Source organism: Helianthus annuus, chromosome 14 (genome assembly GCF_002127325.2).
Source record: "Helianthus annuus cultivar XRQ/B chromosome 14, HanXRQr2.0-SUNRISE, whole genome shotgun sequence".
Taxonomy (NCBI): domain Eukaryota; kingdom Viridiplantae; phylum Streptophyta; class Magnoliopsida; order Asterales; family Asteraceae; genus Helianthus; species Helianthus annuus.
In genome coordinates this window covers 44,516,210-44,538,105 of record NC_035446.2, presented here as the reverse complement: position 1 = coordinate 44,538,105, position 21,896 = coordinate 44,516,210, and the positions used below count along the sequence as shown (strand labels likewise).

Genomic DNA, 21,896 nt, shown 5'->3' with positions numbered 1-21,896 from the left:
GTGAAGACATTGTCAGCCTTTGACTGACCTTGAAGTTTGAACTAATCTTAATACACATCGTATAGGCCTATGCGATACGTATTGAAGGTGTCGATTTGATAATCCAACGTGTGCCAATAATACGACCCTTTGAATTATTATTCAATCCAATATGAGAACTAGTCCTCCTTATCTTTGCTTCATTATAATTGGAAGTTTTTATTGCCTAATAGATTCTACATTAAGTGTTATGATATCCAACTCAATTTTATTGTAAGAGTCGCTGGTTAACTTTTCGTGTAGATTTTATTTCCAATTTGTATGGGTCATTTAATATACGAAACTAATTGATGTTTTCGTGGGTTAACTTTCGCAAATTGATATTCTTGCATAATCTCCGCATAACATTTATAGGAATATATAACTTTCGCATAAAGTTTTGTGTGAGTCAAACCAGTGGCGAAACTTGAGATTTCCGACCGGGGGGTCGAAAACGTATATACCTAAAAATTTCTATACGAAAACTACATACTCTCCAATACTGAGCGAAAAGTTCGAGGGGGTCGCCCCCTCCCGCCCACTAGAAGTTGCGCCCCTGTTAGAACTTGTGCATACGTTGTGTAACAACCTGAATGGGATTGTTATTGTTTTTAAACTTTGTTATAGAAATAAGAAAATTAGGAATTTAGTTGAAATTTAATGAAAATAAAATTGAGTAAAGTTTTGTAAATTCTGAAAAGGACAGGGGCCCAGTGTGTAAAAAGTTTAAAGACAGTCTATTTGCTTTCTCCCTGGTCACGTTTTCTGACTGAAAATCCATTCACCACCGCCCGTTTTTAGTGACCTCTAAATCGCCCATATATATTGTTAAAGAATTGTATTTGGTCTTGTTAAAAGCGAATTTTACTCATACGTAGGTTATAAGTTTATGTAAGAATAACGGGAAAGAGAGCTCGGAGGATTAAAAACTCACAGGGTTTTCATAAAATTAATGATGTTTGTACTGGATTTTTTTTTCTAACTGAAAAAATGTAACGTTTTTTATCATTAATGGAATTATGTTTGATTCCAATAATTGTATTCAGCGCTAAGTCGGGCGGAGTGTTACACGTTGAAATCTGTGAATGTAATTCTAATGGCAACTTTGATGAATAATCTAAGTTACCGATACCGAAATTGAAGAGAAGTGGGTACCCAATACCATAGCGAATGTATCAATTCAGTATTAGTACGGTATCAGTACCGGTATTTCGATATTTTAGTATTTTACCGCTTTTGTGTTTTTTTTTTTTTTTACCTAATTAATGTGTTCTAAGATTTTCAGTCGAGCGACTCACGTAACAAAGTTTAGTAGCCCACATTTTGCATAGCGCATGCGCTTTCTTTTTTTATTTTTCTTTTTTTGTTTCATGTATGTTGATGAGATCTCCGGATTTATTTTATGATATATGTGTAATCATCACAATTTTGACAGAAAAAAACCACAAATAAAAACAGTTTTATCATAAAGTTTTAGTTGGCATATCATACTTGATATTAAATTATTAATATATTCATGTATACTAAGCTTTAAAAACTTGCATGAAAACTTAAAGACACATTTTGTTATTATCAACGAATGTTTTTTGCAGAGCAGGTCCTTAGATCATTCGCATTGGATTCTCTATCCATGTTCACACTATTTACCACAATTATTCTTTACAAGTTTTTTCACTCGTATAAACCTAAGAGATCCGTTCATAATGCTCTTACAGTAACTAAAAACCTCCCGCTTCAATCCAGTACTAAATACCAAAAATACTTGTACTCAAAAACTCTTCAATTTCAAATTACGTAATTTTATTTCTTTCCCAATGTTTATAGGTTAGGTGCCCGTGTGACTTCTATAATACTTTAACATAATTAAAGTTGAAAAAAGCCCTGTAGCCATTTTTAAACATAAATGTCATACAAACCACCATCCAAGCAAATAAACATCATACAACCAAACATCCCAAGCAAATAAACGTCATACAACAAAACATCCAAGCAAATAAACGTCATACAACAAAACATCCAAGCAAATGCCAATTTGTAACTCCGTTGCAAAACAGTATATAAATCCAGAGAAAGCATAACACATTGATCCCAATCAGGTCATAAATATGAACACTGGGATTTCAGCAATAGAACATAACCCGTTTGACGTTCTCCTTGAGAGCAGGGAGGGGTCTCACGGCTGCATTCGCACCAGGCACACGAGTGCTTCTACCACCCGCACCACGACCAGCAGCACCACTAATCATGGATCCACTGTCAGATGTATCAGGCTCCATGTAAAACCTTGCCCGGAAAGCAGCAAGATGAGCATAGTATGCCGGTGGTACTGCATGTCAAACATACAACAAACTTTTAAAAACCCAACAGAATAGTTTCACAGTACGTGCATGATTTATCTGGTCTAAACGAGTCAAAAACGCTCACAAACCTAAAGGAGATTGTTTATATAAATATTATTACTTTTCGTTTTAAAAAAAAAAACTAAAAAACTATATAATCTTTTAGTTGCAGCTTTGGCAACTTCAGACTCGGCTAATTTACACCCGTCTAAAAGCACAAAAAACAAGATACTCACCAATGGATACCGAGCGTGTGCACCTTGCATATCTGTCACAAAAGAAATGTAAGCCAAAATAAGCAAAGAGAAAAAAATAATAACAAATCATAGAAGAATGAGATGAATGAGCTTACGTGTAGCACAGATTATTGGTGAGTGATTGCAGGTCATCAGCTGAAAACCTGTTCTCGTCCCACAACACATGATAATGAGCAGGACGGCTTGTACCCTGTTTCATCAGTACAAGTTATAGGTTTATAAAAATAAAAAAAGCATTTAAATCACATATCAAAACGCACCTGAATCCCTGCGTGACTGCACAAATAAAAATCGAACTCAGTAGGATGACAGATCTTCGAATCAACCACTGTGCCTGTGAATTACATAAGGAAAAAAAAAAGATAAATAAATTTGTAATCAAATAAAGTTACAAACAAGTGACGGATATGATAAAAAAAGAGCATACCAGGAAGTATATTTCCACTCCTGTCAACGGATCTACGATCATTATGATTGTTTGCAAACAGCCTAGTGTGATGCCGTTTTTGAACCACAACAAATGTCACAGGAGGTTGATAATTTGGCTCCAATGAAGCACAAGCCTGACAACAACAAAGTTTAACAGTCTCCAATGAAGCACAAGCCTGAACCACAACTAATGACACCGATGAAAATATTAAACAGGACTGCATTTACCTTACGGATAGCATCGAGCTCATAAAGTAAAACTTGATAGAACTGGCCTTCACTCACACCATCCCTTTATAATCAAGCATATAATCAAGCATAAGTATATCAGTAAAAATGTAAAAAAAGCAAGAATTAAATACCTGTAAAAGATGATACGCTGCGGTTTTTGCCCAGTAGCTCTACGGAACGATATCAAAAGCTCCCTATTTTTCACGCATAAACAAATTGATCTTAGAAAACATATTACATATAACCAAACAGAAATTTAAAGCATACGAGCATATGCCATAAACATAGCATACTTGATCATGCCACCCGACACTTTGCCTCTGTTCGGGTCCTGCCATTCCTTAAATAGATCTTGAATCAGTTCTTGACGATGAGCTTGCGCACAAACCAATCCCGCATACTTAGTAATCTCGGGCCAGTCTTGTGAAGCCACAACCTACAAATCATTCAAAGCGATTATCAAGACAAAAAGGGTTATCATCTTTGGAGTACAAGAAAAACTAGTTTTTTTACCCGCGCAAGTTGCGGTGACACCGTACGCGACGTGATAAATTATACACTACAATCAACCCGACTCACTTCCAAACTAAATTTACGTCGAAACGTAGACCAACTCAAAACATGTGCGTATAGTGACTCAAAATTATACCATCGAACGTAAACGTATTATATTCGACCCAGTGTGTTTCCAAACAAAATTTAGGTCAAAACGTACACAAAAATGAAACGTTATATAATTGATCCGACTCGTTTCCAAACAAAAATTATGTTAAAGCGTAGACAAACTCAAATTTATACCAACACGTAAAATAAAAATGTAAGAAAACTGAGGGGGTCAAAGTGACATTTATAAAGTAAGGGTTACTTTTGACATTTTATCAAACTTTGAGGTTAGAAATGTGTTGGTGGCTTTTACCACCGACCTTTTGTTTTAAGGTTTCATAAATAAAATCAACACAGAAGATAGAAACATACAGCAGCAATAGAAGGGCTAGAATCTTCTCCAGGGTGAGGATGAGTGACATCAGCACCGAATATGATTGTCGGAACATCACTGACATTCGGAATTCTCCTAGATAATGCATCAGCAAGAACCGTGTTCCTTCCACCAACCTTGACATTAATTTTTAAAGCAACATTAGCTAGGTACTGCTTGCTCATCCTAAACACGTGTTTTGTTAAACAACATTGAGAAACAATCCCGAGATCAGTCTCACAAATCCTTTTCAGGTCACCTGCATCAAAAATAAACAGCAGAAAACATGTCTAAAATTGGAAAAAAAAAAAACAAGAATATACAGATGGAAACATCAAAAGTCAATGATTTAATAATACCATATAGAGAGCCATTGTTGTCTGGCAAGATGACAATAAGCAAATCAAGTTCCTTTCTGTTGGACTGAAGTTTAGTCATGGCATCATGGAATCGAGCTTTCAAGACTCTTTCAACCTGATCAGGACGGCCACTAAATGGAGGAAGCACAGGTTCAGGATGAAAGTCCTACAAAAGCAAAAAAAAAAAAACTGAAAATAAATAACCACACAAGCAGCAACAAAAATTGATTTGCAAAAAAATATACAGCAAATGAAAAGTTTTGTTGACAATACCATGCCAGAAGTTTTGCACATTGTTGCAAGCTCAGAACAAAAGTTACGGGCGATGTTATCTTGAACATTCCGAGCAAAGTTTATACAGATCCAATTTGCAACTGTTCCACCATTTACCATTTTCTGTCACAAGTATAAGAATTTTACAGCATTACACATCTTCGACAAAAATAAGTAAAAAAATCTAAAAACAAGTTGCAGAAGGAGCTACTTTGTTCATCATGTTCCATTGCCCAACTTGAGGCAGACAGTCCCTTTCGCGGCCGGTGTCATGGTACTTAAGCTAAACAAGCAGAAAAATACTTAGCAAATGGTGAAAAGTGCTTGAAAACGTTAAAAAGAGCTCTCTCATATACCCTAGGAGGAGGTAAAATCCGAGCTTCAACAGATGCTAGCTGTGTGCTAATTTTTATCCCAAACTCCTTCGCATAAGGATCCTGTCCATAAGCATTGTGTCTGACAGTCTGCAAAAGTTAAGATACATGTAAGTGAACCAAAGCCAGAAAAGAGTAAAACACAGAAAACGCTAATTGTTTCAATAACAATAAACAAGTTGAGTAGGATTGAATCACCTTCACAAAAAAGTTATTGTGTTAATTTGAAACTTGGGATTACAAAAACATCATTGTTACATTACATAATATAATCTACTACCTCAAATAAAAATAATATAGTTTTTTGAATTTTTGGCTCTCAACCTCTTTTTGCTTAACTTCTTTATTCTTATTCCCAACAGAAGTAAAATAAAACCAAATTCAGTGCAAAAATCAGTAAATAGATTGAAATTTTCACAATAGAAAAAACCAACCTTGAGAATATCCCCTTCTCTTTCCTGGGGGCGCTGGCAGGTGACCTTAAGAAGAGCAGTAATCTGTCGCTCATTTAGCCTCTTTGAGTACCTCTGGCCCTCTACAATCTTACAGACCTGAAAATAAACAAAACATTAGAACTCAATCACGCAATGCATGTCAAAATATCATACAAAAAATAAATAAAATAATGTAAACCTCCATAGGTAAGTAGTTTGGCCTCTGAGTATTGCCAACTTGCAAGCATGGCCATTGAACATGTTGAATGGAAAACCCATATGTCTCTCGGAAGTATTCAACCACAGACTTCAATGTACCTCTTTCATCAACTGGGAAACTGATTCATAACAAAAGAAATGAAGCATGTCATGCTTTAGTTACACAAATAACATAATTGCAACTTAGGGCATGGTTCTCACTTAAGTTCCCGGGTTGCTTGGGATGTTAAACCAGATATTCGATACTTCCTCCGCATGTTACCACGATGAGTAACTTCAACTTTGACTCCTCTTAGTGCCTTTTTAATCTAGTCAACGTAAAGTAAAATTGTTTGTAAAATAACGTTGATCAAAAACATTGTTCAGACGGTTTTGAAAATTAAATAAACTGAAGTCACCTTTACACGGTCAGAGTCAGACAATGGTCTTGCAGAAACATCCCTGTTCAGAAGCTGTGTGACAAAGTCGATCACAGGCAATGGCTCTATGAAAGCGGTTGAAGACATATCTACAAATCAACATGTCATGCAACTACATCAGTTGAACATATTTTCAAGAAAAACTTGTTATATGACGACTGTAGTGTAACTATAAACAAACCAACCAATATTCAAAGACAGCCCCATCTGTGTAGGCCGTATGCTCTGATAGAACCCGCGCCAGCTCTCCAACCCCTCACCGAGTGGTTGTCTACGACCCAGATCAGGAGAATAGAATGATCGTCCCACAGGAGTGTACCTACAATAATACAACCAATACTTGATCAGTAAGTCACTACAATATTGGGAAGATATCAACCAACAATAACTGTAAAGTCATACCGGTTAGTAGGCAGCTCACGTAAAACAATATCCAGAACCTGAAGTGCTTCTTGTGGTGCATCCGCTTGCCTCCCTGCTAAAAACAATCCAAGATGATGCAAATCCGCACGTGAAGCCAGTTTGATCACAACTTTAAAGTCTCTTTCTCTCCTGCATTGTTAACGAATTGCAAATGGATTAAACACATGCTCAGGCTCACGCTATTCAGGTGAAAGAAAATAGCGATGTGGCAAAAATGAAGAGACCTCGCGTTGCCGGAACCATCGTCCTCATCTAGAAGAGTAATTTTGAACTCTTTTGAAACAAACGGAAGCGGTCCAGCAGTGTACAAACTCTTTCTTCCGTCATATGCAGGAAGCCTCTTCCCAAGATGAGAGTCCCTGTACAGATTCACAAGTTGTGCCATTACGGCTCGGTTCACACCACGTGATGTCATTTCAGGATTGATTGTCACCTATACAACTCAAAATAATGAGCACAACTTATAATACAGCAATAAAACTTGGAATAACAAAGAACCAAAGACAAGAGCTTACATCGTATTGGTGTAGATCCTTATCAGGCAGCTCAGCAAAAAAGTGGTTAGCTTTGACAATGCAACTTTCTCCGATGCGACCTTTTCCCGGACGCAAAGGAAACCTCAGTGATTTGCTGGAAGCAGGCGCGACAGACTGGCTAGGTTCTTCTTGCTGCACTGATAGCTGCTGCAACTGATCCGCTGACTCATCCACCATCTGCTTAGTGGATGATGACTCGGCATGCACTTCAACTGGTGTTCCAGGTGTCGCTGGCTGCAATGTCGACACAGGCTGTTGAGGAGCTTGTGTTGCTTGGTACAGCTCGGGAACGGGTGTCCTAGAAGGTCCACCAGAATACTGAGGTCCAGGCCCACCACGTCGCTGAGGTGGCGCAGCTCCTCTTGGAGCATACTGCTGTGGATCACCGCCACCTCGACCACCGTGTCCACCCCTTTGTGCCCAACCTCTTCCTCCTTGAGGCTGTCCACCTTGGTAGCCACCCTGTCCGCCTTGGTAGCCACCCTGTCCGCCTTGGTAGCCACCCTGTCCGCCTTGGTAGCCACCCTGTCCGCCTTGGTAACCACCCTGCTGCCCTCGTCCTTGATAACCACCACCCTGGCCTCTTCCCTGATAGCCACCTTGCTGCTGCTGTTGTGCTGGTTGTCTTTGAGCACCACTTCCTTCCTGGGGCTCAGAGCTTTCACCACCACTGGGACCTTCAGTTCTCCTCTTCCTTACCATTATGTCAACTAAAACAAACAAAAACCATTATCAGCTTAGTCACCATAAAACAGGATACATTTTATTACAAGCAAACTCATAATTGTATAACAAACTAATATTAATACATATGAACTCACAGAAAAATAAATTACACAAAACACCTGTCAACATTATCATAAAAACAGCATACATTTTATTACAAATCAAGCAGCATGTTACATCAAAACTCTACATGTACACTATAAATCTTTAAACAGCAACCAAAATCCACAATCATATAATAACTAATTAATATTAATATCTATAAACTCACAGATATGAAGAAATTGCACAAAACAAAGCAATACTATCAAAAACTCCGTTTGAAAAAAAAATAGAGAAACAAATGTAAAATACACATCACAAATATTCTCCTGCATGTTTTACATACTCAAAAAAATTAAAAACAAAAAGATAATACATTATATCCTTTTTAACCTGTCATTCTCATGAGCAAAATATGAAAAAGAAAATCTAAAAACTCAGCAAATATCGTACGATAGATTCACCAAACGAAACTAAAGAAAAGAAGCAAATACACAACAATAACAGGATCAACAAAAACTTCAAAGCACGTAACACTAGCACATAAAGGTAGCAAAACCGATTATCAACATCAACAACAAATCGAAAGCAAATGAAGTAACGAACAAGTAGCAGCCGTACACGGCACACAAACTAGAAATAAAAACTAAAAATCACATTGTATATTGAAGCAGTGAGGATGAAAGCAACACAAACCCTAGGAAATCGGCAGAGATGGAGGCGGAAGAGTGCAGATCTAAGAAACGATCAGCGGTTGAAACCCTAGAAATATGAGAGAGAGAAAAGGATTGAAAGAGAGAGGAGAGCCAAACCCTTGTTTTTATCTTTTCTCTTTCTTAGTAAATTCCATCAAAATCTCTTTCTACTTAAAGCTGTGGTAGGTCGACAGGGAAAATGACAATTTTCTCCCTCGTGCTTCTCTTCCGAGTCATCATCTGAGTCAACTCGATGTGGATTTTACCTTTCATTGGTCTTTGGTGACTCGTTTCTTCTACTACCATGATTGACTCGTGTGAATCAGTTAAGAACTATGGTAGTGTTTGGTGTGCAGGAATGAGGGGTGGAATGGAATGGATGATTACGAGAGAATGAAGAAAAGTGTGTTTGGTTGGTCAATGGAATGGAATCACTCATTCCAAAATGCATTCCATTCCCTCAAAATCATTCCTTCCACCCCTCATGTTTTTTTTTCCATTCCATCCCCCATTGCACCATTCATCAACAACACCACAACCCACCACCTTCGCCACAACCCACCACCACCACCACCCACCACCGACGCCATCGCCGCCACCCGCCACTACCTGACCCCGACAGCCACCGCTGCCGCCGCCACCCACTCGCCACCGTTATCACCTGCAGCTGCGACCAACCGCTAACGACACTCGCCGCCGCCGCCCACCACCATCGTCGACGCCACCACCACCAACCGCCGCCACCGCCACCAACCGCCATCTCTGCTCCCACCCACCACCAACGACCACCTTGCCACCATCACCACTCGTCGTCGCCGCCGCACCGCCACTCGCCGCCACCACCACCACCCTTCGCCGCCGCCGACACCCACCACCGCCACCTATAACCACCCACAATCACTACCACCGACCACCACCACCACCACTCACCGCTGATTTTATTACTTCGTTTCATTCACACATGGTAACCAAACAAGACATGGAATAGTAATGATCCATTCCATTCACACATGGTAACCAAACAAGACATGGAATAGTAATTATCCATTGCATTCCCTCGTCCATTCCATTACCTCGTCCATTCCATTCCTTCGTCCATTCCATTACCACATACCAAACAGACCCTAGAATTGCGGCCCGCCGCAATGCGGCGGGGATTCTTTAGTTATAACTAAGTCGATCTAGGACCCTCACGTTATGTTAAACCTGTCAAACGGGAAAAAATAGACGATGTAAAAACATTCACCCACACACGTACGTTGCGTCGTGTTAACTCGCAAAATTTAGAACAAAACGTAAAAGTGTTAAACCAAAGACGCACGTTGCGATGTGTTAAGTCACAAAATTTAGAACCAAGCATAAAGCGAAAAATTTGCGGAAAATGAAAATTATAAAGGACCAAAGTTGAAAGTAAAAAAAGTTGTGAGGATAAATTGCAAAAGATAAAACGTTTTGGGTTAAAAGTAATTTATAAAATATTTTTCGGTGAAATGTAAAAAAAATCAATATTTTTATGGAAAACCCCCAAAGCCAAGGTTATAACAACCATATGCATAACCATTTTTTCTTTGAGAAACCCCCAAAACACACCCCGCGTTGTGGCGGGGCGTAAAATGGTGTCAAATAGTACTTATGCCTCACAACCGTCATCGACCACCAACACTGACTCAACATAGGATCTGTGTGTTGCGACGAACCTGTCAAACATGAAAAAATAGAGGTAAAAACATTGAACCACACATGCACGTTGCGCCGTGTTAACTTGCAAAATTTGAAACAAAACATAAAAAAGTTGAACCATAGTCGTACGTTACGTCCTATTAACTCGAAAAATTTAGAACTATACGTAAAACGAAAAATTGCGAAAGATGAAAAGTATAAATGACAAAAGTTGTGAAGTTAAATTGCAAATAATGAAAAGTTTGGGGTTAAAGTTAAAAAACAAATTATGTAGGGTTAAAACTGCAAAAGGTAAAAACCTTTGGATTAAAAGTAAAAAATCAAGTTTTTTTTTTTGAAAAAATCCCAAAGCACAAGGTACAAGTTGTATTGCATATTTTTGTTGCTTATTTATAGTAATAAAATAAAATGTAGGGCGGTTGGGGGCCAAGCAACGCCGCTTTAGTCACACCGGACCAGCGTGGATAGCATCGTTCCCCGCTGGCGTAGCTATGAAACCTGGCGTGGGGTGGGTTGGGGAGATGATGTGGATGGCTGGGATTGGTTGGGTTCATGTGACCGTTGGGTTAGCCGTTTGGGTTAGCCGTTCGCCAACGACTATTTTATAAAAATAAAAATAAAAGTTCTTTAACTTTTATTCTATATAAATCAAACAATTCTTACAAAATTTTACTATCCAAATATTCTAAAACCACCTCCCATCACCCAAAAAAATATATTCAATGAATTCTTCAAGTTCAACCGATTCGTCAGATAGTTATGATTCGTCATCCTCATCGAACGACGGGACATAAATATTATTATCAACAGTTGCGACGGTCCTGAAAGCTATCGTTGAAGATTCAGAAGAAGGGACTTCCTAACCCCAACCCAAACGGAGGAAGTATATCGTTTGTGAACGCGAAACCGCTAACGATTTGTTAGTAAGCGATTATTTGTCACCCGAACCAACGTATGATGAAATAATGTTTAGGCGTCGTTTTTGTATGAGTAAAAATTTATTTTTAAGAATATCAAAGGATTTAGAGGATAATTACGATTTTTTCCGACAAAGACCCGATGCACGTGGTAATTAGGATTTACCACCTGGCAAAAGGTTACGGTCACCCTAAGACAATTGGCTTACAGGAATAGTTTCGACATGATTGACGACTATTTAAAAATGTCGGCACGGGTGGCTAGGGAAAGTCTTCACAATTATTGTACGTATATCATTGAACTATATATGAAAGTACTTGAGAAAATCAACGTTTAGTGATATGCAACAAATTATGGAACATCACGCTAAATATCATGGTTTCCCAGGGATGATAGGTAGTTTAGATTGTATGAAATTGGAGTGGGAACTATAACGCTTCGCATTTTTGTACCTTTCTTATTTAGCAAGTCATGTTGAATTTTCCATTTTTAGAAACTTGTACTCTCGTTGTATTCTATTTTGTTTCAATTTGTAATCCGAGACTATTTATCATAAGGAAAACGAAATTATTTTAATCATATTCATGTTAGACTTATGTGCAAACTTTTACTCAAAATCGACGTTTTGGACACTATATTATGCTTGAAACTTGATTCTTTATTATACATTGATGCTTGATACTCGTTAAACTGATTAAAACACATAAAATAATCAAATTGGAAAAAAAATACTTAAAACCAGGCCCGTTCGTACGAAGGGAGTAGCTTCGTACGAAGGGGTGGCTTCATACGAAAGGGGAATGGGCGAAAATCTTGGAAACCCTAGTGTACCCCCTAATCTATAAATAGAGGCCTTAGGTCCTCATTCCAACTCGCCACTTCCTCTTGCAAACGCTCTCGAATTGCTGTTGCGATCAGGAACTTTGTAAGATTTCTCCTTTCTTCATTTCCATGTTGTTTTATTTCATTTCTTGTATTTCTAATCACAAACTCTTGATTTTCTAAAAAACTTTTTGATCCTAATCATCTCGAATATGATTTCAACTCATTTTACCTAGGCAAACTGTTGTGGAGCATCACTTATACGAGATTGGATCAAAGTTCATATAATTTTACCACTTAATTAAATTCTCGTTGCAATTATTACATGATCTTGATGGAATCGGGAACCCATCAGACCCTAACTCAATTCATAGTTAAGGGCCTGCATTAGGGTTAATTTCCATCAAGAAATGATCTGTTTCGATGGATCAAACATGAATTTTCATCAAGAACAGTGCCTTCGTATGAAGGGACTATGCCCGCTTCGTACGAAGGGACTTTGATGCATATTTTCGGTTTTGATTTCAACTTTGATTTCACTCTTGTTGTCACGATTAAGTGTTTTATTTATTGACTTAAGGTCTATTAAACAGATTAAATGTATACTCCAACATCTTTAATCAAATCAGATCAAACTGAAACTTTTAACGAACACAGTGCTTTCGTATGAAGGGGGCGCCTTCGTAGGAACCCACACCGTCAATCAAACCGGACTGTTTTATTTTCTGTTTTAACCGTAATTTTTACTGTGACGCCCTGCTTCTTCATACTTTCCATAATTAGAAGGTCTTGTTTGTTTTTTTTTGAACGGCCAACAAACTCAATCCCGAGTACTCTCGGGGCACCCACTGGACAAACGGAGTACTCCGAGAGTAACCCGAGTCCACCACCAATTCCGGGGAAAAGCCGGTAACCCACCCGCCCGTAGGCACGACGGTGAAATTACCGGTAAAACCCGTTTGGCTCAAAGATCCAACCCAGGTTTCCCTGTGTCTCCTATCATTGCCTACCAATGCCTCACTTTGCACCAAGTGGGAGTCGAACCTGCATCTCTCAAGAGAAATGCAAGCCCTCCACCACTTGATCTAGAGATCATTGGTAGAAGGTCTTGTTTGTATTTCTATTTTTGGAAGTCCTGTGTCCTTAAATCGTATTTCCTTTCGAGCCATTGTAAATCTAAGACTTTGATCGTAATGAAATGAATCTTTTATACATCGTTTATACATGTTTATACATTGATACGTGCATTCGTTTGATACATGATTCATAATTCACATAAACGTAAATTTAAATCATAAACAACTAGCGTATATTCGTAATTCTTAAACGTGCCATGCAAACAAAACATTTAGTTATTCAATTTTGAGACTTATACACATTCAACACTTCATTACCTGCTACATATACATGTTACATCATTTCAACACTTCATTCGTTTTTACAAACACCGAATCCATGTTCAATTACTTGATTAAACTCTCGCTTCAGGTTTGATTATGTATGTTAGGACATGATACTTGACACATATACAATTGATACACCTTAAATACATAAAATACATAATGATTAATCATCTAATATGTTACATATACTTGTCACTTACAATCATGTTACATACTTATACATCACACTTTTTGTCTAGTTAAATCGCGTTTTATTTCATGTTATACCTTGTTACAAGTTAGGGTAACAATGTTACATATTAATTACATAACTTAATCAGCAAAAATTACACAATTTAATGTTTAAAAAAAATAAATATAAAGGAAATATAGGGCTGAATTCAGCACCCAAAACAGCCCCCTTGGGCTGAGTTTTGTGGGCTTGTTTCAATGATTAACCCTTCTAAACACTTCCAAAGCCCAACCCAATAAAACCCTAATCCATCCCCTGTATAACCCAAGCCTCTTCCAAGCATTTTTCACTTTCTAAACACTCTTTATTCACCCTCAGACACAAAACCATAGCTGATTCCATGAGTTCGGACAGATTTAGCACATCTTACAAAAGTGAGCATAACTCACTCATTTCTTAACCGTTTCACTTGATTCTTTTTCCTACTTACTTGGATTAACCTTAGGAACATTTCCACAAGTTTTTCATAGAAAACCAAGGTCTGGAATGTCACCAAAAAGGCTCCAAAGTTGACTGATTTTTCTGTTCTTGATTCATACTTTGTTAAACTTGATTAAACTTGAGTTATCTCATCTCAAACCTATGTCCTTATGCTTATAACCACATCTATGGTTAGTTAGGCTTAAAAACAAGGTTGAGACATGTAAAATCAGAGGTGTAAACCTCACAAACTTTCTGTTTTGTTCAAGGGTTTAACCCACAAGTGATGTTCAAGCCTAAAACTTGATGATTGTGTGATTTTGGATTAGCTTGGGCTATCCTACTTGAAAATCCACACATTGCTTGATGTTTTCTCTTAGATTAGTTGTTCTTATTCCATTATTACTTGTAAGTTCATGACCCTCCTTGAATGTTCATAACATCAAGTGTAGTGGTGAACATCTAGAGGTACCTAAATGGAAGACTTATTATTCCTACCCCCTACATGACTTCCATGATACAAAGAGGTTCCTAAATGGTGGATTTATCCTCCTACCTCCTACTTGACCTATATGATATAATGAACACTACATGCTACTTATATGTATATTCCAAATAATCGAACCTTTGATGACGAATTTGTGTTCATTTGTCAAAGTACTAGGTTACATCATCTAAAACATTATGTGTTAAAGATGATTACTTTATGTACTTTGAACTCCAAATCCTTAATCTTTCGTTATCATCCGATACTCATACGCCTTGTTTTCTTTTTGTAGAAGGACTTGGTGTTCCAACCTTCTAATCAGCAAACAATTCTCGCGGATTTATCAAGTGGAAGCTTGCAAAACCGTGGGTACACTTGACCCATTTACCTTTAAAAACACTTTGGGTTGTAACATGTTATTATACAAACTTCACACTCACACACTTAAAACATACTTTATGATCTCAATCCGTTATACATGCTACTTGTTTACTTAGGTTCATGCTAGATTTTACATGCTTTATGTCATTAACTTTGCTAAGCCCTCAACTTAACATATATAGCGCTATAGGAGTAGCACACCACTCGTCGGGGTCTTGTTAAGTCTTTATTCTAAAATGGTCTCGTTACGTTTGTGGCGAGGGATGCTAAATACTAGTGGACACTTGGGTTTGACATATTGTGATGCATGCTAGTTACCTTGTTTACAAATTGCCATGTGGATTTGAGAAAATGCTTTTATACTTATGCTATTTTTTTCAAACCTTGTGTACTCGCCTTTGCTTTTGCATTGAACTTTATTTTAAACATGTTACAGGTTGAGGATGATGATGCTATGAAATGAAGTAGCGATGATGCCTAGATACACATTTAGACGTCTTAGATTTAAAATAGTGTATCAATTTTGTTTTGTTATGTTGTGAACATGTTGTTATTTGAAATTTCTATGCAATGTTGACAATTTGGTTTTATGAAACGAAAATGGGTTGAATTAAATATTGTCACCAATAGTGTTATGAAGTCTCTTGCAATCTATTTCGTCCCACTCCGATGATTCCGCCATTGGTTGGGGTGTGACAGATTGGTATCAGAGCCATAACTATAGGGAATTAGGTAGAATGGCCATGTTTGACCTAGTCTATAGTAGGTACCTATTCTTTTGACCATTCGTGATTCATGCTTAAAATGTATATTCTTTCTACTTTACTTCTTTCTCTTCTTTTTGGTCTTAATGCTTACATAATGTCTTTGACATTTTAGATAATACACTTGGAAGACTTGAAGACACTCTTTATACAAAAGAGACGAGTTTACCAAAATAGGCGTGAAACCCACAATTTGGTGAACGACTCTCATTCTGCTTATTCTTTATTTTGCACGAAATGACACCATTAAGTTAGGAGTGAAATCCACATCTTAATGGTAAATTTCAAATTCAAACTCTAGTGGACCCTCGTCAAAGTGTCGAAATTAAATTTTGACCCGACGAGTACCAACTACATTAGGGTACGAAATCGTCAAGTTAGGGGTGAAACCCGCATCTTGTCGATTAAGTCCCATTCCTCGATTTTCAATCTCGCCAAAGTTTCAATTGCTTCAATCGATTAGAGATGTGTAGTAACTAGAAGGGTAAGATACAGTTAATCGCTTCTCGATGAGAGTATCTTATCTATAGGCCAAAGCACGTTTCTCTAATTTGAAAGGACTTTCGATTCACTTTGGAATAATCGACGTTTCTCTACCTGAAACAATCCAATGTTTTATGAGCCTCTCTTTTACGTGATTCAATATATATGTGATTTTATACTTGTTACCTCGTTCATTTCAAAACCGTTACACAATTCGCACGTCTCGCGCAATCAAAAACAATAATAATTCTCATGAACAAACTAAATTTATACTCTTTTTGCGCATTCATACGTGTTTATACTTGTTGAATACTTGTTAAATTCATGCTAAATATGTGAACCATACGTGATACGTCATGCTTACTGATGTATTGCGAAATACATCTTTTATTCGTGTCAGTTTGTATAGTTTTTCGTTATATTTAGTTTTGTTTTCGTTAGAATGTGCATACTATTGATCAAATCGAGTTTTACAGGTCTTGGTGCTTAAATTTGCTGAAAATTGAGTAAAAACGAGCCACAATACTGAAACACCAAGTCCCGGGACGTGTTGGAAAGAGCAGGGTGCTGAAACGAAGTTAAAAGCTGGAAAATCACTATCTGGCGCCCCGTGACAAGTCTCTCGCGCCCGGCGAGAGATTGAAGTTATTAAACAATTAAATGGACAAGGTGGCGCCCCGCGACCCATTTCCTATGTGGGTCGCGCCCCGCCAGAGGCCATAGCTGACAGATTCCTTCAAATTTGGTCAAGGGTTGTGTTGGAAAAATCATATAAATACATTATAAACTCGAAAAAAAAACCTAGTTACGAATTAAGAAAGTAAGAGGCGATTTCCAGAGCATACTTTGAGCTATTCGAAGCGTGTTTTATCACTGGAATCGTTGGTTCGAGTTCTGGTCGAAGATTGAAGACTTACACGGGTTCTTTAGTTCCTTGTTTGTTGATTTCTCTTTCGAAACTTGTAACCATGAATTCTTGCTTGAACAACTTTGCTTTGTTTTCTTTATTTAATATGCTTGGCTAAACGTTTAAATTGCCTAGACTATGATGAATGGATTGAAATAAAGTTTGAACCTTTTTCGCTAATTGCATGTCTTTTATGGATTAATTGTGTATTGTAAGAAGTTTGGTTTATTAATTTGGTGTGTATGCGTACTTTAATTTGGCTCATTATTATCGATTGCTTCGTGTGAATCTTGGTGGTTGTCTGCTACGGAATAGATTCATGCCGATCTTTGACCTTGTGTCTTTGACCTTTAGGGTGAATTGGCCAATAAACCTTAGAAGTGATAGTTAATAATTTGCTAGATTTCAGTATTCTACTAGTCCTAATAACTGGAAGGTGCAGGGCTATTGGTAGGTCTTACCCGGCGAATTGCTTTAGACAGTCTTTGGAAAAGGTCGTGCCTTAGTTGCCCCGTCGGTTTATTAGTCTATCAATCAAGTTAAGAAATTCAAACTACCCTAGATCTATAATTGGAAAAGAGTAGGTCAACATTAGGGTACTTACACAATAATTAGATAACCGGAAGGAAGTCTAATAACCGGTAGGATTATCAGCCTAGGTAGTGCCATAAGTTTCACCTCGAGAAGGGTTGAGGGGCTTAGTTGGTGTCTTAATAGGTTTAGTATCACAAGATCCCGGTTCCATAAAACATGCAGTTAACTTAATTGGTAAATTCTTAAAATCAATCGAGGATTCTAGTCTAGGTGGTCTTCTTCATCATACAAGAAAAAGTCTTCACCATAGTTCGTATTAGTTCAGTTATATTTTAATAATTAGTTTAATAGATTTCCTTTGATTTTTAGTAACCCCCCCCCCAAACCAATTAAACAGTTTAAGTCGTGTCTGTCATAGTTTATTAGAGTCTAGTTAGCGTGATTAATAGAGTCTCGTGGTTCGATATCCGGACTTCCTTAGGTCATACTACAGTGATCGGTACACTTGCCGATTGTGTGGTTTAGGTCGAGTCTAGATTTAAAGCTTTTTAGTGTCTAGCTTAGAGAGTATAAAGTAGTTAATTTTAATAGTCTGTTTAGCACACATCAAGTTTTTGGTGTCGCTGCAGCGGACTCTTGGCAATCGCGCTTATTAGCTTTGATAGACTTAATTGACATATACGTGCTACGTGTTTTGTTTTGTTTTGTTTTTTTTGTTTTGTTTTGAGTCTTTTATTTTTATTTTTTATTTTAAGTCTTAGTGACTAGTGTCTGTTTTTCTCATATTCAGGTTTTTGCTTGTAGTGGATGCCACATCTACGCTCGCACGGACCGCCGCCGAAGCCACCAATCACAGAGTCATCATCTCGATTGGGCCAAGGCCTGCAGGTTAGTACTTCATCCTCTTCTCAATTCCCTAATTTCGATACCACCCCTTTCCCCTCACCACCCCATTCACCTAAAACATCACCTAAAGCGTCCCCACCCGATAGTCCCACTTCTAGCGCCTCTAGTGCCCCAGATAACATAGACTTAGAGCAAATGGCCAATGCAAGACAGACCGTCCATCAACAAGCTACCCAAGGCTTCACCGGTCTTGCTTCACCCATCACCGTTCCATCCATAGTTAATGACAACTCATGGCAGATTCCATCATATGCCATGCAAGCCATCACCAATACCATCCAGTTCCACGGCCGCGATGATGAGGACTCCCCCGCCCATATAAACCGTTTCTCTCGTATGCTTGCTACTTTTAGCCTTCATGGAGCCCCAAACAATGCTACCTATTTACAGCTCTTTCCCTTTTCAACAGCCGGCCGTGCGGCTACTTGATTGGATTCACAGCCAACCGGTACTTTTACCACATGGGCGGGCCTCCGTCAAGCCTTTTTGAACAAATACTTTCCACCCGCGAAGGCCTCACGTCTTCACGATCAAATTCACTCATTCCGCATGGAGCCCGACGAGCCCTATTACCTTGCGTGGGAGTGATTTCAAAACCTTGTCGCTCGATGCTCCCAGCACGGTCTTTCTGATTGGGCCCTTTGTGAAAAATTCTATAACGGTCTCACCCAAGAGACTCGTGATTGTTTTGACACTAATGCGGGAGGTCATATGATGGGTATTCTTACTGTTGCCGAGTGTTTTGAGCGTTTCGAGGCATTTGCCCAATCTCAATCTCAGTCGCGATCTGATCAGCGGTATCAAAGTGGCAATTCAAATACCACTACTAGTGCACCCACCCGTGGGGTGAACCATATCACTATGGACCCTAGTATAGCCGCTGTATTAGAAAACGTCACTAGAGAGCTCAAGGAGATTAAGGCAAAGGTTGATAAGTGTGAGTTTTGTCGAGGGGGTCACAATACTAATGCGTGTCCATTGTTAGTTGGTGAGGAGCAGGTCGATTTCGTGGGAGGGGGTCTAGGTAGAGGTCAACCTAGTGGGCTTGGTAGTAATTTTAATTCGGGTTGGCGTAATAATAATAATTTTAATAATAATAATAATTTTCGTTCCAATGGCCCCCTGGTTTCCAATTAGCTCAAAATCCAAATAGGGGCCAGGGTTCATTCTTTGGTGGGGGTTCAAATGGGCAGTTCAATAAGGGGTTCAATGGGCAGGTCAAGGATGGGGGTCAAGTAGTCAGGTTCAACCAGTTCAAGGTCCAAGTTATGATTTAGGTGGTAGCCTTGAGAGGATGGAGGCAATGATGAGCCAGTTAGGACCAAACCACCCAAAAGATCCTTACCGAACACGACCTTATGCTTAAGAACCACCAAGCCTCTTTCCAAGACCTTCAAAGGGTTGTAGGTGACATGTCTAGGAAGCTTGAAGAGAGATTACCCGGTCAGTTTGGGGGTAACACCCAACCGAACCCTAACGCCCATGCTAAAGCCATTACCACTCGCAGTGGCAAAACCGTAGGGAACCCGAGAGTTGAGGAGAGAGTAGTAGAGGAAGATGAGGAGATTGTAGACAAAGAAATCGAGATGGAGGCTCCCGGTAAAGTGCAATCGAGGCTAAGCCCAGCAAGTATCACACAGCCCGGTGAGCCTCAAGGATAGAAGAAAGTAGAGAAACCACCCGTAGACATTAGACCTTCTCCACTTGTAGATCATTCCTGTGTCCCGTTTCCTACACATCTTAGGAACCAAAAGTACTCCAAGGAATACGGACAGTTCTTATATATCTTCAAGCAATTGAAGATTAATCTACCTTTCATTGAGGGACTCCAATCTATGCCCAAGTACGCGAAGTTCTTAAAGGACCTTCTTAGAAACAAGGAGAAGTTGGGGGAGTTGTCGAATGTTCCATTGAATGGAGGGTGCTCCGCAGTCGTTCTGAATAAGCTTCTGGAGAAGCTTACCGATCCCGACATTTTTACTATTCCATGTCTTTTCGGTAGTAACACCAATACTCGAGCCTTAGCCGACCTAGGTGCTAGCATCAATTTGATGCCCTTTTCTCTCTACGAGAAGCTATACTTAGGCGAGCTTTCACCTACCCGTATGACATTATCTTTAGCCGATCGATCCATGAAATACCCTAGGGGTTTTGTTGAGAATTTTCTTGTTAAGGTCGACAAGTTTGTTTTTCCCGTTGATTTCGTCATTCTTGATATGGAAGCGAATAAGAGAGTTCCTATCATACATGGTCGTCCGTTTTTGCGTACCGCTAAAGCCCTCATAGATGTTTACGATGGTAAGATCACACTTAGGGTCAGTGAGGAGAGAGTCACCTTTGAGATCGATCGTTCCATGAACCACCCGAGTGGTTCCGATGACTATAGAGGTCCTTGCCATTCCGTCTATTTCTTGAATTCATTCATATCATGTGTTGACCATTGTTTAGAGTAAATTAGTGGTGCCAACTTAGTAGGAGGAGAGAGAGTAGAGGAGGAGTCGTTGAGGTTGGATGAAGTTGAAGATGAGGGGATTCCTTTGGTTCCCGAAGCTTTAGCCGTCAGTGATGACACCACCCAACCCCCACCCTTAGAGCTTAAGGTCCTTCCATCTCATTTAGAATATGCTTTTCTAGGGGAGGGTTCCGAGCTACCCATTATCATCTCATCGAAGTTGGAGGAAAGAGAGAAGTTGAGGTTGTTGGAAGTGTTGAAGGCCAACAAAGAGGCCATTGCATGGAGGTTGTCCGACATTAAGGGCATAAGCCCTTCTTATTGCACTCACCGGATACTCATGGAGGATGGTTTCAAGCCGATGGTGCAACCCCAAAGGCGCCTCAACCCCCAATATGCAAGACGTAGTGAAGAAGGAGGTTCTAAAACTCCTAGATGTCGGGATGATATATCCCATCTCATATTCACCTTGGGTTAGTCCCACTCAGGTTGTCCCTAAGAAGGGAGGGATGACCTTTGTCTTGAATTCCAAGAATTAGCTTATCCCTTCTCGTACGGTCACGGGTTGGCGAGTGTGCATCGACTATCGAAAGTTGAATGATGCCACCCAAAAGGACCACTTCCCATTGCCCTTTATCGATCAGATGTTGGAGCGTCTCACGGGTCAACAATTTTATTGTTTTCTCGACGGTTTTTCTGGGTACTTCCAGATCCCCATCGCCCCGGAGGATCAGGATAAGACCACCTTCACATGCCC

General features: G+C 39.1%; 2 protein-coding genes across 2 annotated transcripts; one reads left to right on the top strand and one right to left on the bottom strand.

Moving 5' to 3' along the window:
• Positions 1-1,887: 1,887 nt before the first annotated feature.
• On the bottom strand, positions 1,888-8,911 carry LOC110926329 (protein argonaute 1). The gene is made up of 22 exons (XM_022170075.2): positions 8,752-8,911; positions 7,267-7,997; positions 6,976-7,184; positions 6,731-6,880; positions 6,514-6,647; positions 6,308-6,417; positions 6,111-6,217; positions 5,890-6,028; positions 5,691-5,807; positions 5,239-5,346; positions 5,094-5,165; positions 4,883-5,005; positions 4,610-4,775; positions 4,250-4,509; positions 3,568-3,710; positions 3,406-3,468; positions 3,272-3,335; positions 3,042-3,177; positions 2,875-2,948; positions 2,710-2,804; positions 2,594-2,625; positions 1,888-2,344 (listed from the first exon to the last, which is right to left on the bottom strand). The coding sequence occupies exons 2-22, from the start codon at positions 7,987-7,989 to the stop codon at positions 2,139-2,141; spliced, it is 3,231 nt and encodes a 1,076-aa protein (XP_022025767.1). The 5' UTR covers positions 7,990-7,997; positions 8,752-8,911; the 3' UTR covers positions 1,888-2,138.
• Positions 8,912-20,522: 11,611 nt separating this feature from the next.
• Positions 20,523-21,617, top strand: LOC118486471. The gene is made up of 2 exons (XM_035982948.1): positions 20,523-21,075; positions 21,163-21,617. The coding sequence occupies exons 1-2, from the start codon at positions 20,523-20,525 to the stop codon at positions 21,615-21,617; spliced, it is 1,008 nt and encodes a 335-aa protein (XP_035838841.1).
• Positions 21,618-21,896: the final 279 nt, after the last annotated feature.

Bases quoted from the DNA above. Each gene is read 5' to 3' on its own strand.
- LOC110926329 (XM_022170075.2), bottom strand. From the start codon at position 7,989: ATGGTAAGGAAGAGGAGAACTGAAGGTCCCAGTGGTGGTGAAAGCTCT. The intron at 3,336-3,405 runs GTATTTAATTCT...TTGATTATAAAG, and splicing joins CAGCGTATCATCTTTTACAG to GGATGGTGTGAGTGAAGGCC. The intron at 2,345-2,593 runs GTGAGTATCTTG...TTTGACATGCAG, and splicing joins CACACGCTCGGTATCCATTG to TACCACCGGCATACTATGCT.
- LOC118486471 (XM_035982948.1), top strand. From the start codon at position 20,523: ATGCCCAAGTACGCGAAGTTCTTAAAGGACCTTCTTAGAAACAAGGAG. The intron at 21,076-21,162 runs GTCCTTGCCATT...CCAACTTAGTAG, and splicing joins TGGTTCCGATGACTATAGAG to GAGGAGAGAGAGTAGAGGAG.